The 16,223-nt window shown below is 44.8% G+C and overlaps 1 protein-coding gene across 15 annotated transcripts in view; it reads right to left on the reverse strand.

The window, feature by feature from the left end:
- The window catches only part of myo5aa (myosin VAa), a 256,275-nt gene extending 244,951 nt beyond the window's left edge, over positions 1-11,324 (reverse strand). For 7 of the 15 annotated variants that reach the window (XM_038812901.1, XM_038812903.1, XM_038812904.1 and 4 more), the window contains exon 1: positions 10,964-11,323. In XM_038812901.1, the coding sequence (XP_038668829.1) occupies positions 10,964-10,990 (27 nt within the window). In that variant the 5' untranslated portion in view covers positions 10,991-11,323. Of the gene's footprint in view, positions 1-1,701; positions 1,823-10,963 lie in introns of those variants that run through there. The other 8 variants (XM_038812902.1, XM_038812900.1, XM_038812896.1 and 5 more) reach the window with 4 other exon arrangements.
- Positions 11,325-16,223: the final 4,899 nt, after the last annotated feature.

Consider the following 16,223-nt stretch of genomic DNA (forward strand, 5'->3'; position numbering starts at 1 on the left):
TCACAGCTCCAGGGTCCCAGGTTCGATTCCCGGCTGGGTCACTGTCTGTGTGGAGTCTGCACGTCCTCCCCCTGTGTGCGTGGGTTTCCTCCGGGTGCTCTGGTTTCCTCCCACAGTCCAAAGATGTGCGGGTTAGGTGGATTGGCCATGCTAAATTGCCCGTAGTGTAAGGTTAATGGGGGGGGTTGGGTTACGGGTATACGGGTTACGTGGGTTTAAGTAGGGTGATCATTGCTCGGCACAACATCGAGGGCCGAAGGGCCTGTTCTGTGCTGTACTGTTCTATGTTCTATGTTCTAAGTTTAGTGTCAATGCAAAGCCAGAACCAATCTTCAATCAACACCAAGTCTATAGTATATAAATGCACTGTTGGAAACCTTACTGTAAAGTCAGTTTGTCACCTCCAATAGACTCAAACAGGTCTATTATTTCCAATTACTGAATTTAATGGAAAATGGAAGAAATCAATGTGATTGAACCCTGAGCACAAAGGTCCGTAGTACTCAAACAGTGGGCAGTGCATCGAAAACAATTTATAGCATAGAAGCATTGCGAGAGACAATGGACTGTGCCACCGGTCAACGTAATTTCTCATCATCCAGATAGAATATTGGAAAACCATATAATGCCCAGGACAAAATAGATCACAAGAAGTGTTTCATCTTTGACACTGGTCTCTCTGCCATTTGCAACAACAGTCACAAGAAGTATCAGATACATGAAAATACATATTGGTGTGTAGTCTGCATGGGCAACCAAGTAATGCCCACCAAAATGTCAATAAGTTTGTTAAAAAGGGAGGTTAATTTATGTTTACAGGGGACTGCTGCTATTTCTATACCCCAGAGTAATAAATAGCCAGTCACATCCACTTATTTGTTGAGTATCTTAAATGCCAAAATGTTGATTCACTGAGATTGTAAAAAGGGTTGTATACCATGTACAAGGAGAGATTGTGAGTGCACTATTTTGCTGCAAGATTGAACTTAAGTAGCATCTTATCACATACTTAGGCAATTTCAGAGCGGCTCACATCTAAATCAATTACTGTTGCGATGTAGGCATTTGTTACATCGGTGAATCTAGCAGATAATTTGCACATAGCAAGATCCCATGAGATTGAGATAAATAACAAACTAATCTTTTTCTAGTTATATTGATTGGAGAAGGAAATTAGCAGGCCACTAAGAAAACTCCTTGTTCTTCTTTGAACATTGCATAAGATCATGAAATACGGTCCAACAAGCAGACAAAACTTGGTTTAATGTCTTAGAATAGATGTGCAAATTTAGACCCTTAACAGCACTCACAGACTATGCAAAGCTTACTTAAAAGTTTTTTAAAACTAGCCTTCCTTGGCTGCTGTCACAATCACACAATGTGATCTGATCGCTGCCTAATGGAGAGTATGCAAATACGAACATTACTGCCCTTTTAATAAAAGGAAAAGCAAAAATAAGGTTTTGTCTGCAATACATCATTGTTACCCTGGCACCAAAGTGCCTGGTTATCTTCCATATATTCTCCATTCCCCAATTGACATTTCTGAATCTAATTTTATTTCAGTCTGGCTGCTCTGAATTGGGCGACTGACAGAATGAAATTATATTTGAATTTCTTTTTTTAAATCCACTGCGGATCCAATTTAAAAATCAAGCTTTGTTTTCTGACAGTACAGAAAATGATAGAACAAGTACTTACTTTCACATACACAAAATCCCAATCCATCTCTTAATCACCTCAGTCCTGTAATAGATCCACAATGTTGTGTTGGAACTATTTTCTACTCATAGGGATGGCTGTTACCCTCGAGTCAGAAGAAGTGATATGTGGACTGCAGACTCCCCACAAAATAAAATGGAACATTTTACTCCTGAAATAATGGAGTATATGATAACCCCTCCTCCTTAAACACACAGGAAATCTTAACAAGGTCACAATCCTGATGCAAGTAGAGAACATGACATTTCTAGGTGAATGAAGCCTTTCATGCCTTTTTGCTTTGCTTCACATCAGAACAACATCCCCATCATCCATTCGAACACAAGGGGCCGGCTGTTTGCAGAGAAGTGATATATTTATCTTTGTGCTCGATTAATGACAACAGGATTATGCAGAATGGCTGAATAATCTTTGCTATCTTGCTGATGCTCAACCCAGAAGCTTGCGTAGCCCTTTCAGAGCTTCATTGTGGTGATCAAGGCAGGATTTCACAAGCTGCTCAGCTCTGCTAACAGGCCACAGAGCCCTGCCTAGTGTTTGCGTCATTTCCCAGAGGACATGCTCAGCTGGTACCACACAAGTCAGAAACAGCAGTTTCATGCAGACGGGTAAGTCTCTGCAGAGAAAAGATGCTCCTTCCCTGGCTTCGCAACATTCAACTGTTACATTCATTGGTGCTAACAAGAGGATTTACCTCAAACTATTCCTCGCCTTCTTAAAAAAAAAATACCATTTTCAATATCTTCCCGAAACAAAAACTCCAATTGTCCTGCTGGCATGTGAGGGAGAGGAAATTAACTGAACAAGCTACTGTGTAGCAATGACGGAAAGCTCAGAAAACTTACAATGTACAGTGTGTGCTATGTGAATCCCAAAACAGGCTTGATTCAAAAGGTCATTTGTTTAACTCCATTTAGCAGAAAAGTTTCAAAATATTTTGCCTGGAAGACTCAAGTCTATAAAATGATAAGTCATCAATTCATTCTTTAAATATAGGATTTTTTTTAAAAACAAGAGTACAGGAAGAGTGACTGTAGAAACATGAAACAAACTGAATTATGAAAATCGCTTATTGTCACAAGTAGGCTTCAAATGAAGTTAGTGTGAAAAGCCCCGAGTCGCCACATTCCGGCGACTGTTCGGGGAGGCTGGTATGGGAATTGAACCGTGCTGCTGGCCTGCCTTGGTTTGCTTTAAAAGCCAGCGATTTAGCCCTGTACTAGACAGGAGCTTGATATCAGCCTGTCCGGCGATGATCTATTTTCCCTTTGGCCAATTGCCTCCCACTCTCTCTCTGTTTCGAAGGCACAGACAGTCTTTATTTAGTTTAGGCTGCAAAGGCATTTATTAGCCTTCGGTACATTGCCCAAGTATCCTGTGAGCCCACAGTGACACACCTCGCAGCTGAGACTAAACATGTCATCTCCCGATGCCGAGACAGGTTTAACTCTTCGAATTGTCATCCATTTAGGGATTAGAAGCAGAAACCTTGCTAGATTTCGGTTTCCCTCTCGCCAAAGTCATGCTTTCTAATTGTAGCACCCCTGCTGGTAACTAACCTAGTACAGACCAGCACATGTGCATGATGTAAAAGACACTTCTGTCTAAATGTTGGTCACTAAATAACCTGTTCTGCAATTGTGTAATTTCAAGATTAAATGGACCTGCTGAACAATAAGTGGGAAGAGGAATGCCAATGATAAACAGAAAATTCAAAACCATCTTTCTGAAACATACAGCAGCTTCCTTCTGGACCCAAAATCTATCAGGTTCTTTTTGATTGCAAACGTGCTCCGAACATCCCATTTAAACTCACATTGTCACTGGATGTTTGAAATCATCCCAGTCTCCTCCTCCACAAAAGCACATGCCTATTTGCTCTATCTAGTTCTCCCCTACATGATAATTCAAAGACTTTTCATTTTACCCAGAAAACCCTGCAGGGAAAAACTGGTCCAATTCTAGGATGTTAAACAGACTGTGTAAAAAGTCATGAACAATTGTCCCAATGAATCTCTGGTTAAATACAGTAACTGGAGATGTTAGCAGGATGGTGATGGAGGGCAATACCACAATTGGGTTCAATGTCATCAGGCTAAGAACAGGCATAGAAAATGTTCCTATTCCTGAATACATCAATCTCATTTGAAAGTGCAGGTCTGGCATTTGACATAAAGAGGGTTGCACTTTAAAAAATTATTTCATGGGATGTGGGCATCGTTGGCAAGACCAACATTTGTTGCCGATCCCTAATTGCCCTTGGACTGAGTGGCCTGCTAGGCACAATTCAGGGAGCATTTAAAAGGCGAGCACATTGCTGTGGTGAGTAAGTTAAGTCAACCGAGTGGAGATATTTGACAACATTTTCATAAATTACCCAAAAAGTTGACATTACAACACTGAATGACATGAAATAAAATACAGACTAGTTAAAAGGAACTGCAAAGGCAAGATCTGCCGATTCTAGTTAATGTGAAAACACTTATTAGAACTTTAAAGGTTTCTTCCCCGTATCTTTAAAGCGCAGTCTCGTCCTTGCGCTATTATTACAACATTGACAAATCTCAGGAAGTTCGAGGCAAAAATAAAAGACAGCCGCCCTCTGAAACATCAGTTTCCGACAGGCACAAGACACCAATAACAGAATTCAAAAGAAACACCACTGAAAAAGGTTCCCCTGTCCACTGCGGCAGAAACAGCACTAAATAATTTATTGCCAGCATGTGCAGCAGTGTGGTAGATGTACAAATGGTACAGAAATCAATCATAAATCAAAGCAAGTCAGCCACATACACATTCCATCACTGGTTGCCAAGTGCCCTGATTAATGATCTAGCAAAGGACGAGGCCTCCATTTCAGGCTCCGTCTCCAATTCACATGCATTCGTAGTGAAATTTCAGAAGACAAAAAGAGCAGCTGGAATGCAGCATCGAGCCCCCAATTCCCTCAGAGCACCACTTACTTCCACTTGGTAAAACCAACCATATTTATATCCATGTATAATGTATCCAATTCATGTATAAAATGAATTATTAGTTTCATCTATGAAGATCAGAACCACGGCATCTAACCTCTAACCAATTTACTAATTTTCAAGGCCATCAATCTACACTCTGAGATTTCCAAAACGTGTTAATTTTGTTTTAAAAACTCGTTAAAAATCCAGTCATCCCACATAATGCAGCAGAGTTTGACCTATTCTGTCACGGTAACCCAATGGACTTGCCAATTCCTAAAATAGAAAAGGGAACAAACTCAACTTGGAGGAGAAAATTGCAGCATTTTGTAGGACTGGGCACCACGTGAAGCTGGAATGGACAAATACAGTCATTTCTGGGTCTGAATTCTAATCCAGCTAGAATTTAAAACAAAAAGGTACCCAGGTCAAATGAGTTTGGGCAGCTTCATCCCAGCCATCAGCAAAAGCTCATAATGCATCATAAAATAGTAGAATACTGTATTTCCAGAGGCCACAATCGAAGGATCCAGTTGTCATGGTCCAAATAGGTACTAACAACATAGGCAGAACTAAGAAAGAGTTTCTCAGAGAATTTGAGGAGCTAGGCATTAAATTAAAAAAGCAGGCCCTCAAAGGTTATAATCTCTGGATTATTACCTGACCAATGTGCTAATTGGCATATGATGCATTAAAATAGAGAGGTGAATACGTGACTCAAAGGCTGCTGTGGGATAGAAGTGGGTTCCAGTTCGTGGATAACTGACACCATTATGGGGGAAGGTGGGGGCGGTACCGTTGGGATGGTCTACACTTGAACCATGCTAACCAGCGTTCTTGTGCGCCACACAACTAGAGGAATAGGGTGGGGTTTTAAACTAAATAGTGGCAAGGGATCAAATGTGGGTAGATGCGGAATATCAAAGAGTAGAAACAAGGGAAGAGAGAAACAAAATGATAAACAGACCTGGACAGGAGGGGTCAAAGAGTACAAGTCTAAGAGTAGATCAACAGATAAGGCTAGAGGTTGCAAGTATAATAAAAGGACAAAACTTAGGGCTCTGAATTGGAATGCACATAGCATTCAAGACAAAACAATGAATTGATAGTGCAAATAAAGGGAAATAAGTATGGTTGAGTAGCCATTAGAGACGTGGCTGCAGAGTGGCGTAGGTTGGGACCTGAATATCAAATGGCACATGACATTTAGGGGGAATATGGAGTTAGAAAAAGGCGGGGGTGGGGTTGGTTCGATTAATTACAGACTACATTAGCACAATTGTTCAGTAAACAGGATATCGAAGCCAGTTGGGTAGAGGTGAGGAATGATATCAGCAAGAAATCACTTGTGGAGTGGTATCCAGCTCCCCTTAACAGCAATCACAAGACAGGTTGCGATATTAAAGAAGAAATAGTCGCAGCTTGTCAGGACGTTACGGCGAATATCATGTGGGACTTAAATCTAGATATAGACTGGAATAATCATATGGGCAACGATAGAGTAGATGATGAATTAATCAAATGGTTTGGGGATAATTTCTTCGATCAGCACATCCTGGAGTCAATGAAGGGGTAGGCTATAATAGTAATCAATAATAATAATCTTTCTATTATTGTCACAAGTAGGCTTACAATGAAGTTATTAAGAAAAGCCCCTAGTCGCCACGCTCCGGTGCCTGTTCGTGGGTAGAATTCAGAATGTCCAAATTACCTAGCAGCACGTCTTTTGGAACTTGTGGGAGGAATCCGGACTACCGGACTACCCGGACGAAACCCACGCAGACATGGGGTGCGTGGGTTTATTGGAGTTCTTTGAAGTCGTACCAGGAATAAAGAGGAACCAGTGGATGTGCTGCACTTAGATTTGCAGAAGGCATTTAACAAGGTGCCTCATCAAATGTTATTGAAGAAAATAAAAGCTCATGATGAAGGGGATAACATATTGGCATGGACAGAAGATTAGCTAACAGGAAATAAAGAGTTGGCATAAATAGGTCTCTTTTAGATTGACAGGGAACAGTGATGGGGCCTCAACTCTTCAGTTTATACAAATGATTTGGACGAAGGGACCGATGATATGGGCCGGGATTCTCTCCTACCCAGCTGTGCGGGGATCCCGGCGTGTTGGAGTGGCGTGAACCACTCCGGCGTCGGGCCGCCCCAAAGGTGCGGACATCTCCGCACCTTTAGGGGCCAAGCCCTCACATTGAGAGGCTAGGCCCACGCCAGAGTGGTTCCCACTCTGCCGTCTGGCGTGAACGGCCTTTGGCGCCATGCCAGCTGGGGCCAAAAGGACTTTGCTGGCCAGCATAAGTCCGTGCATGCGTCAGAGCGTCAGCGGCTGCTGACGTCATACCGGCGCATGCGTAGGGGAGGGGGTCTCTTCCGCCTCCGCCATAGTGAAGACCATGGCGAAGGCGGAAGAAAAAGAGTGCCCCCACGGCACAGGCCCGCCTGCCAATCGGTGGGCCCTGATCGCGGGCCAGGTCACCGTGGGGGCACCCCCCGGGCTCAGATTGCCATGCGCGCCCCCCCAGGATCCCGGCACCCGCCCGCGCCGCATGCTCCCGCCGGTAAGGTAGGTGGTTTAATCCATGCCGCCGGGAAAGGCTCGTCAGCGGCGGGACTTCGGCCCATCGGCCGAATCTCGGGTGGTGGAGAATTCAGGATACGGCGGGGGTGGGATTGACGCCGGCCCCGGGCGATTCTCCGACCCAGCCGGGGGGGTCAGAGAATCTCGCCCCTGGTTGCTGAATTTGCTGATGACATAAAGTGAGGTAGGAAAGTAAGGGATGAAGAGGACATAGGGAGGCTACAAAAGGATATAGACAGTTTAGGTGATCTGATAAATGGAATATAATATGGGGGAAAAAATGAGGTTATCCATTTTAGCAGAAGAATGAAAACAAAGCATATTACCTAAATGGTGAGAGATTGCAAAGCTCTAAGATGCACAGGGATCTGGGTGTCCTAGCGCATGAGTCACAGAAGATTAGTATTGAGGTGCAGCTTAGCAAAGTTAATAGAATACTGTTTATTGCAAGGGTAATTGATGCAGTTCAGGGAAGGTTTACTTGTTTAATACCTGGAATAGGCAGGTTGTCTTATAAAGAAAGACTGGACAGGCTAGGCTTGTATCTGTTGGAGTTTAAAAGAGTAAGAGGTGACTTGACTGAAACATATAAGATCGTGAGGGTTGTTGAGAGGGTGAATGTGGGAGGAAGTCTCCTCTTGTGAGAGAATGTAGAACGAGGGGCCACTGTTTAAAAAAGGAGTCGCCCATTTAATACTGAGATAAAGAAAATTATTTTCTGTCAGAGGGTTGAGAGGCTTTGGAATTCTCTTCACCAAAAGGTGGTTGAGGCAGAGTCTTTGAATATCTTTAAGGCAAAAGCAGACAGATTCCGAATAAGCAAGAGGGTGAAAGGTTATCGGGAGCAGGCAGGACTGTGGGGTTGAGGGGAAATTCCTGAACATGGAACTAATCCTCCTCAATCCATTGAGGGGTGAGCTGGCAACCCAAAAAGTTCCAGAACAAAATTGACCTCGGTTCCCCATTTACTAAGGCAGTGGCAGTGAATGCATGGGATTTCTAATATTTCCTCACTAGCAGCCTTGCAGTGGAATAGGAGCACTTTAAGAAACCGATCACATTATGTCACCAGATGATGTCATCACCCCTTCGGGTGATGGCAGGCAGTGTAACGTCGCAGCCTGTACTGTTAACACCTCCTGAATAAAGCTCTTTGTTTGTCTAAACCTCTGGTGCCTGCAGACTTCATTTTAAAACCACCACCACAGGCAGGAAAGAGAAAATTGCTCAAGCTTTCCTTCATGGTTGTTATCCCGACATCTGTACTGAAAGCACGGGTGGATGGATGGCAAGGTTAGACTGGCTACAAAGCCTTGCAGTTGACGTGTCTATTGACACACACCATCACTGCTCATATACGAGTAATGTACAATGAGGCGAGATACCAGAAGGTTCCTGCCATCCACAGAATTATAGCCCATGAAACAAAATTGAACTGGTACAACGTTGAAGTTGAGTTATCAATCTGCCTGCTCAGACAGGTGCAAAAGAACAAAGAACAATACAGCACAAGAACAGGCCCTTCAGCCCTCCAAGCCTGTACCGGTCATTATACCACCCTTGACCAAAATCCTCAGCACTTCCTAGTGCTGTATCCCTGTATACCCATACTATCCATGTATGTCGAGATGCCTTTTGAACACCGTTAATGTATTGGCTTCCACCACCTCCATTGGCAACGCGTTTTAGGCACTCACCACCCTCTGTGTAAAAAAAGCCTGCCTCGCACAAAAGATCCTATGGTACTATTTTGAAGAGGAGCATGCAAGTTCTCTCCTGTGTCCTGGCCAAAGCTTAACCCTCAATGAACATCACAAAATCAGATTATCTGGCCATTATCACATTGCCGTTTGTGGGATCTTGCTGTTAGATTTTCAACACCACAGTGGCTACACGTGAAAAGTACTTAATTGGCTTTAATGCAATTGCAGATGTCCTGTAGTTGCAGGAAAGCGTTATGTAAATGCAAGCCTTTCTTTCTTTGTGTTTATGTTTTGTCTTTCACTTATTAGTTTGGCAATTGTCATACCTACTGCCTGAAGTTTCAGCATGAACTCTGCAATGCTCACTACCAGATGTGATCTTGACCACACGATTAGCAAAACGTGTATTTTACTATTTGAATGGACGAGTGACTGACATATTCCAGCAATCATTCCTGCAATGGGTGGACTAAACCAATGAAAATAACTGATGACAGCCCTAAACACATGACTCTCCACGCTGAAATGGAAAGGGGCTGGTTTAGCTCACAGGGGCTGGTTTAGCTCACAGGGCTAAATCGCTGGCTTATAAAGCAGACCAAGCAGGCCAGCAGCACGGTTCGATTCCCGTACCAGCCTCCCCGGACAGGCGCCGGAATGTGGCGACTAGGGGCTTTTCACAGTAACTTCATCGAAGCCTACTCGTGACAATAAGCGATTTTCATTTCATTTCATTTCAAGAACCAGCTTCTTGCTGTAGATATCATGAAGTGCTGGGAACCCAAGGACTCTGCCCAAACTATCACTGGAAGGCATTATACTTTTATTACTCCTGCTGGATGAACTCGGCCCACTGCCTAACAGCAAACTTGATCAAACACGCTTATGGGTGCATTGCAAGATGTACCCAGGGTATTAATTGAAACATTACCAGTGATACAGGGGGACCATTTCACTGGATCTGCAATTCAGCGATTAAATGAGGAAAGGTTGAACAAATTTGAGCCAGAAGTCCAATAATATGGGTGGGGGGAGGGGGGGATTAATTTCAAATACAAAATGCGAATGGAAATGGCCAATGCAATGCTGTCAATCAACTGGCACCAATCCCTGTGTGTTTTATATGTTCATAAAAGCTGGCTGTCCGCCCTCTCATTCCCCGCTTGTCTGTGCAATCAGTCTGGTTTCAAAATGGCCCGTCTAAAAAGCGGTTACAATTTGGTTAGCAAGCAAGCAAACATTGCGAGGCGCAGCAGTCGGAGGAAGGGAGCAGCTTTCTATAAAAGGAAGGCTGACTCGAGCGCTGTTCAAAGAGCCGGAGCCGCGCACACACACCGCGCTCCGGGGCGGCTTTCATTCATTTCACAGACTGGGTCTCTTTCAATGTAGCTCAGCGGGTGACCTTAGGAAGTGGCGATGATGCTCCGAGATCCGAAATGCTTTTCCTCTTCCTGCTTTCACTTTTTCAATAAAAAAAATGCTCAATAAATCAGCTGCTCTGTTACATATCCTCGACTGGGGAGAGTCCAACTCAATGGGGATTTTTTTTGGGGGGGGGGGGGGGGTTAAAATCTCTGCTTCCAGAAATATACAAACCCGAGCAATTTCCAGGGGGAACTCGGGACTGGATCCATTTTACTGGAAAAACTCCATGGACGTGGAATGAATGGCTTCCCAACCCCAGAATAACCAGCAGGAGCTGCTCAATCATAATTTAATCTAAATCTTTCTTAATCGCGCGTGGCTGCAGTAAAGATCACAATCTCTCTCTCTCTCATATATACCATTCATTGTTCTCTCTCTCTCTCATTCTGTTGGTCTGACCCTCTCCTGCATCACAGCCGTTCTGCTGTTGTCAAATGAGATGGAAAAAAATTAAAGGATCATTCCCCCCCCAAACCACACACACAGCCCTGCCGCCCTCTGCCTCTTGCAAGCGGCTGATCGCGACGCCGAAGGGAAGGGAGGAAAGGTTTGCAAATCTGTACCTTGGTGAAGAGTTCAGCTGCTGCCATCCTCTTTGCCGGGGAAGACTGGTGTCCGATGCAGCCTCTCCTCCTCCCTCCTGGACACCGGCTGCAGAGGGAATGGGCTGAACGTCAGCAGCAACACAATAATGGCTTTCCAGGCAGACAGAGAGAGAAGAGGAGGGAGAGAAAGGAAAGCTGCTTCTCTCCACCCAATGCTCACTCACTCCTTCCCTCCTCTGAATCTCAGCCCATGGTACCAAACGCCATGTTACCTGTGTTACTGAAATGCTACCCGGCTGTGCATTGTGGGTACGAGGGAGACAAACCCAAAGATGCTTTCCTGCAACAACACCAGAGAGAGAGAAAAAAAAATCCCTGCTCAAAGTGCCTCCCATCGGTGTCAGAAATCTGCCTGGAAACACAGCGCCACCGCAAGGCGGCCCCAAGCTCGTCCCCAGCATCAAACCCCTGGAGATGGGAGACAGGTCAGACAGCACAACATGCACAAAGTTGGACAGCACCCTCCTCCCCCCACCCTGGCAGGTTCAGCCCCCTGTGTGCACAGCCTGCTCTCACCCCCCCCCCCCCCCCCCCCCGTCCGCCACAGAAATGTGTCTCTATTAAAATTCTGCAATGACTTTTGACTCCATCCAAAAGCGGTTTGCAGTGAATTGACACACGTTAACGTGGTTGAAGTTTATCCTGGGGGCTGCTCACATACATACAATCCTCCTGGCCCGCGTGTAATTGACAAATGGTTCAAACGATGAGTTCTCGTGTTCGCTCGAACGTGGGCTTCCTGTTTCATAACTGGTGGTTTGGCTTTGCATGTGAGAGAGATGTGGCTGAGGGGGGGCAAGAGATGTGCCTTGGGGGGGGGGGGAGGGGGAGGGAGAGTGGGGTGGGACGTGCCTTGGGGGAAGAGGGACTCTTGAGGTGAGGGGGTGGGAGCTTGGGGGGTGTTGGAGGGGGTGGGGTGGGGGGAGCTGTGGGGTGGGTGAGAGGAGCTTGGGGGGGGTGTCATAATATGCAGACATGCATATAATGAGATACAAGCAGGCAGCTAATGAATACAGAGAACAGGACATAACCAATCAGCAGGCAAAACACTTGGGAGTGGTTTCCCGCTATAAAATGCAGGAGGCACTCACACTCCGCCTCTTTCCACTGGTGACATCTACAGAGTAAGTCAGGGTGTACATAATCATATAACTCCTACAACACCTGGCTAAGAGCTAGTCTGGTTCAGTTAGACAGATTTGTCACACTAGGTTAGCAGAGAGTCAAACTCACAGAGGATTGAGCTAACTGTGTGACAGGTTCAATAAATCATATTGAACTAACTTCAAGGTGTGGAGTATCTCTCAGGTAAAGCTGCATCCAGTTGCAGCCCGTGTTATCTTACTGTGCTTAACACGACGGGGTAGTTCTGGGGGGTGCTGAGGGTGGTGGGGTGTGGAGGTTGGGTGGAGGCAGCTGGGGGTGAGGGGAGCTGGACCTTGGGATGGAGCTAGGGATGGATTTAGGGGCACTGGGGGTGAGGTTAGGCAGAGCTGGGGGTGTGAGGGGGCTGGGGTTGGCGGGGGTGGGGGCAGGTGGGTCTGGCCTCTGATGGTTTTTGATTTGTACCAGTTTAGCTGCTAGTGCACTGTTATTAAAACCTTTGCAATAAGCGTGTGCAGTTCTAAGAGTCACAGAGATTCACAGCACAGAAAGAGGCCCTCTGGCCCATCATGTCTGCAATGCCCATCAAGCACCTATCTGTTCTGATCCCATTTTCCAGCACTCGGTCCGTAGCCTTGTATGCTGTGATGTTTCAAGTGCTCATCTAAATGCTTCTTAAATGTTGTGAGGTCGTGTTTTTATTTTTAAATGCAAGATTAATAATGTTAACCAATAGTGACAGGTGCAACGATATTAGCGCATTGCTGACCTCAGACTCATTAACTGACCTGGTAACTTGTTCTGTAAAATTAATTTACCAAACAATAGTAACAATCAATTGCTTGTTGCAGCTGTATGTTTAAAATGCAATTAAACAGCTGAAAATCCTATGAGTGTGTGACAGCATGACCCACATAGAGACAGTGTAAATCTGATGGTGAATTTGCATTGCAGATTTAGTGCCAGTTTTGACTGCACACTTATATTAAACTGGTGTAATAACTCAGATATTAAGTGGATTCAATAATAATTTGCAAAAGGGAATTGGACAAAGACTCAAAGGGTAAAGTGTGCAGGGCTGTGGCCAATGAGATGAAATAGTCAGCCTGTTCAAGGGGGTGAGCTTGATGAGCTGAATAGCCTTCTATAGCGGGGCTTTTCGAAGTGCGGGTCATGATCCACGGGTTGCTCACGGGCGGGTGATGGTCGTGGAGCGATTGGTCACAGAATTCCTGCGGTGGTCCCGATCGGGAGAGAAGCAACCAATGGCCCCTACCGGCTTTTTCATTAAAAATGTCAGCCGCTGTCACCTTTTAACGAGAAGAAATTAGGGTATGTGCATTCTTCAGGCCAGAAGCGGCAGAAGTGATCAGGTGAGCTGTGAGCAGATGGGATCCGATGGAGGAAGTCGGGGGGGAAGTAAAACGTGCCAGAAACAAGAAGCAGTAAGTGGGAAAGTGTAAGGCAGAGAAGCCATAGTCAAAAATCACAAAGGGCCACAGTACAGGTACAGTGACTGAGGAAAGTGTGGAAAGGGAGGTGGCCAATGCAGGATTGAGGGTGTTGTACCTAACTGCGCGCAATATACGGAACAAGGTAAATGAGCTGGTTGCGCACATTGAAATTGGCAGGTACGATGTTGTGGGCATCATAGAGACGTGGCAGCAAGGGAATCAGGGCTGGGATCTAAATATCCAAGGAAATGTGTCCTATCGAAAGGACAGGCAGATGGGCAAAGGGAGCAGGGTTGCATTGTTAGTAAGGAGTGAAGTAAAATCAATAGCAAGGAGCGATATAGGATCAGAAGGCACAGAATCTCTGTGGGTAGGGTTGAGGAATCGCAAAGGTAAAAAGACCCTGATGGGAGTTATGTACATGCCCTCTAACAGTAGTCAGGATGTGGGGCAGAAAATAAATCAGGAGATAGAAAGGGAATGAAAAAAGGCAATATTACAATAATCATGGGGGACTTCAATATGCAGGTGGACTGGGAAAATTGGATTGGTAGTCTATCCCAAGAAAAGGAATTTGTGGAATGTCTAAGAGATGTTTTTTTGGAGCGGCTTGTGATAGAGCCTGCTAGGGAACAGGCAATTCTGCATTTGGTGATGCGTAATGAGGCAGACTTGATTAGGGAACTTAAGGTGAAGGAACCTTTAGGGAGTAGTGACCACAATATGATCGAATTTACCCTGCAGTACGAGGGGGAGAAGCTGCAATCAGATGTAACATTACTATAATTAAATAAGGGTAACTACAAAGACATGAGGGAGGAGCTGGCCAGAGTTGATAGGAAAAGGAGCCTAGCAGGAAAGACCGTGGAACAGCAATGGCAGGAGTTTTGGGGGGTTATTCGGGAAGCACAACAGAAATTCATCCCAAGGAGGAGGAAACATGCTAAAGGCAGGACGAGGCATCCATGGCTGATGAGGGAACTCAAGGACAGCATAAAAGCTAAAAAAAAAGCATACAAAGTGGTGAGGATTAGTGGGAAGCCAGAAGATTGGGAAGCCTTTAAAAACGAGCAGAGGACAACTAAAAAAACAATAAGGGGGGAGAAGATGAAGTATGAGTGCAAGCTAGCTAGTAATATAAAGGAAAATAGGAAGTTTTTTCAATATATAAAAGGTAAGAGAGAGGCAAAAATAGACATTGGACTACCGGATGTGGTAAAATGTGGCTGGAGAAGTAATAATAGGAAACAAAGAAATGGCAGACAAACTGAATAGTTACTTTGCATCAGTCTTCATGGTGGAAGACACCAGTGGGATGCCAGAGCTCCAGGTGAACAAGGGGGCAGAGGTGAGTGCAGTGACCATTACCAAGGAGAAGTTTGTGGGGAAACTGAAAGATCTGAAGGTGGATAAATCATCTGGACCGGATGGACAACACCTCAGGGTTCTAAAAGAGATAGCTCAGGAGATTGTGGAGGCATTGGACGTGATCTTTCAGGAATCACTGGAGACAGGAAGGGCCCCAGATGACTGGAAAGTGGCTAACGTAACACCCCTGTTTAAGAAGGGAGGGAGACAGAAGACAGGAAACTATAGGCCGGTTAGCCTGACTTTGGTCATTGGTAAGATTTTAGAATCCATTATTAAAGATGAGATCGCGGAGTACTTGGAAGTGCATGGTAAAATAGGACTAAGTAAGCACGGCTTTGTCAAGAGGAGGTCATGTCTGACAAATCTGTTAGAGTTCTTTGAGGAAGTAACAAGGAAGTTAGACATTGGAGAACCAGTGGATGTGATTTATTTAGATTTCCAGAAGGCCTTTGACAAGGTGTCGCATAGGAGACTGTTAAATAAGTTGAGAGACCATGGTATTAAAGGTAAGATCCTGGCACGGATAGAGGATTGACTGACTGGCAGAAGGCAGAGAGTGGGGATAAAGAGAATTTTTCAGGATGGCAGCCGGTGACTAGTGGTGTGCCTCAGCGGTCGGTGCTGGGACCACAACTTTTCACAATATACGTTAATGATCTGGAAGAAGGAACTGAAGGCACTGTTTCTAAGTTTGCAGATGATACAAAGATCAAAGTAGAGGGGCAGGTAGTGTCATGTGAGAGTACCTTTAAGAAATGGGTGTTTATAAATGGCAGTGATGTCAGAGAGTGATGGAGCTGGGCTGTCTGTCAGCTTTATACTTTCACTTTAGGCTTTTTGCTGCAGGGTGGGTTTGGTTTCATTTTAGTTTTGGAAAAGCTGCAATCACGGCAGGATGTGTGTGAATCTCTGCAAGCTTATGAGTGTGCATTTGCTGATTTCAACATGGTAATTGTTCTGAGTAGTGAAGTTAAACCTGGTGTCTTTCTGTTAAAAGGCGTTTTTAAGTCTTCTGGATGTTAAAAGGAAAGTAAGAAATACTTAGTGTTGTATTCTTTGGGGGTTGTATTTGAATTAATCGTTGCTAAGATGTTCACTGTATGTTTTAAAAAGGTTAACTTGAGTTCATAGAATAAACATTGTTTTGCTTTTTAAAAAAAACTTTTCCATTTCTGCTGTACCACACCTGTGGAGTGGATCGTGTGCTCCCCATACTACAATCTATTAAAAGTTGTGGGTCAGGTAAACTCCATGATACACTTTGGGGTTCTCTAAACTCTGGCCCATAA

The sequence above is a fragment of the Scyliorhinus canicula genome, chromosome 12 (genome assembly GCF_902713615.1).
Source record: "Scyliorhinus canicula chromosome 12, sScyCan1.1, whole genome shotgun sequence".
Taxonomy (NCBI): domain Eukaryota; kingdom Metazoa; phylum Chordata; class Chondrichthyes; order Carcharhiniformes; family Scyliorhinidae; genus Scyliorhinus; species Scyliorhinus canicula.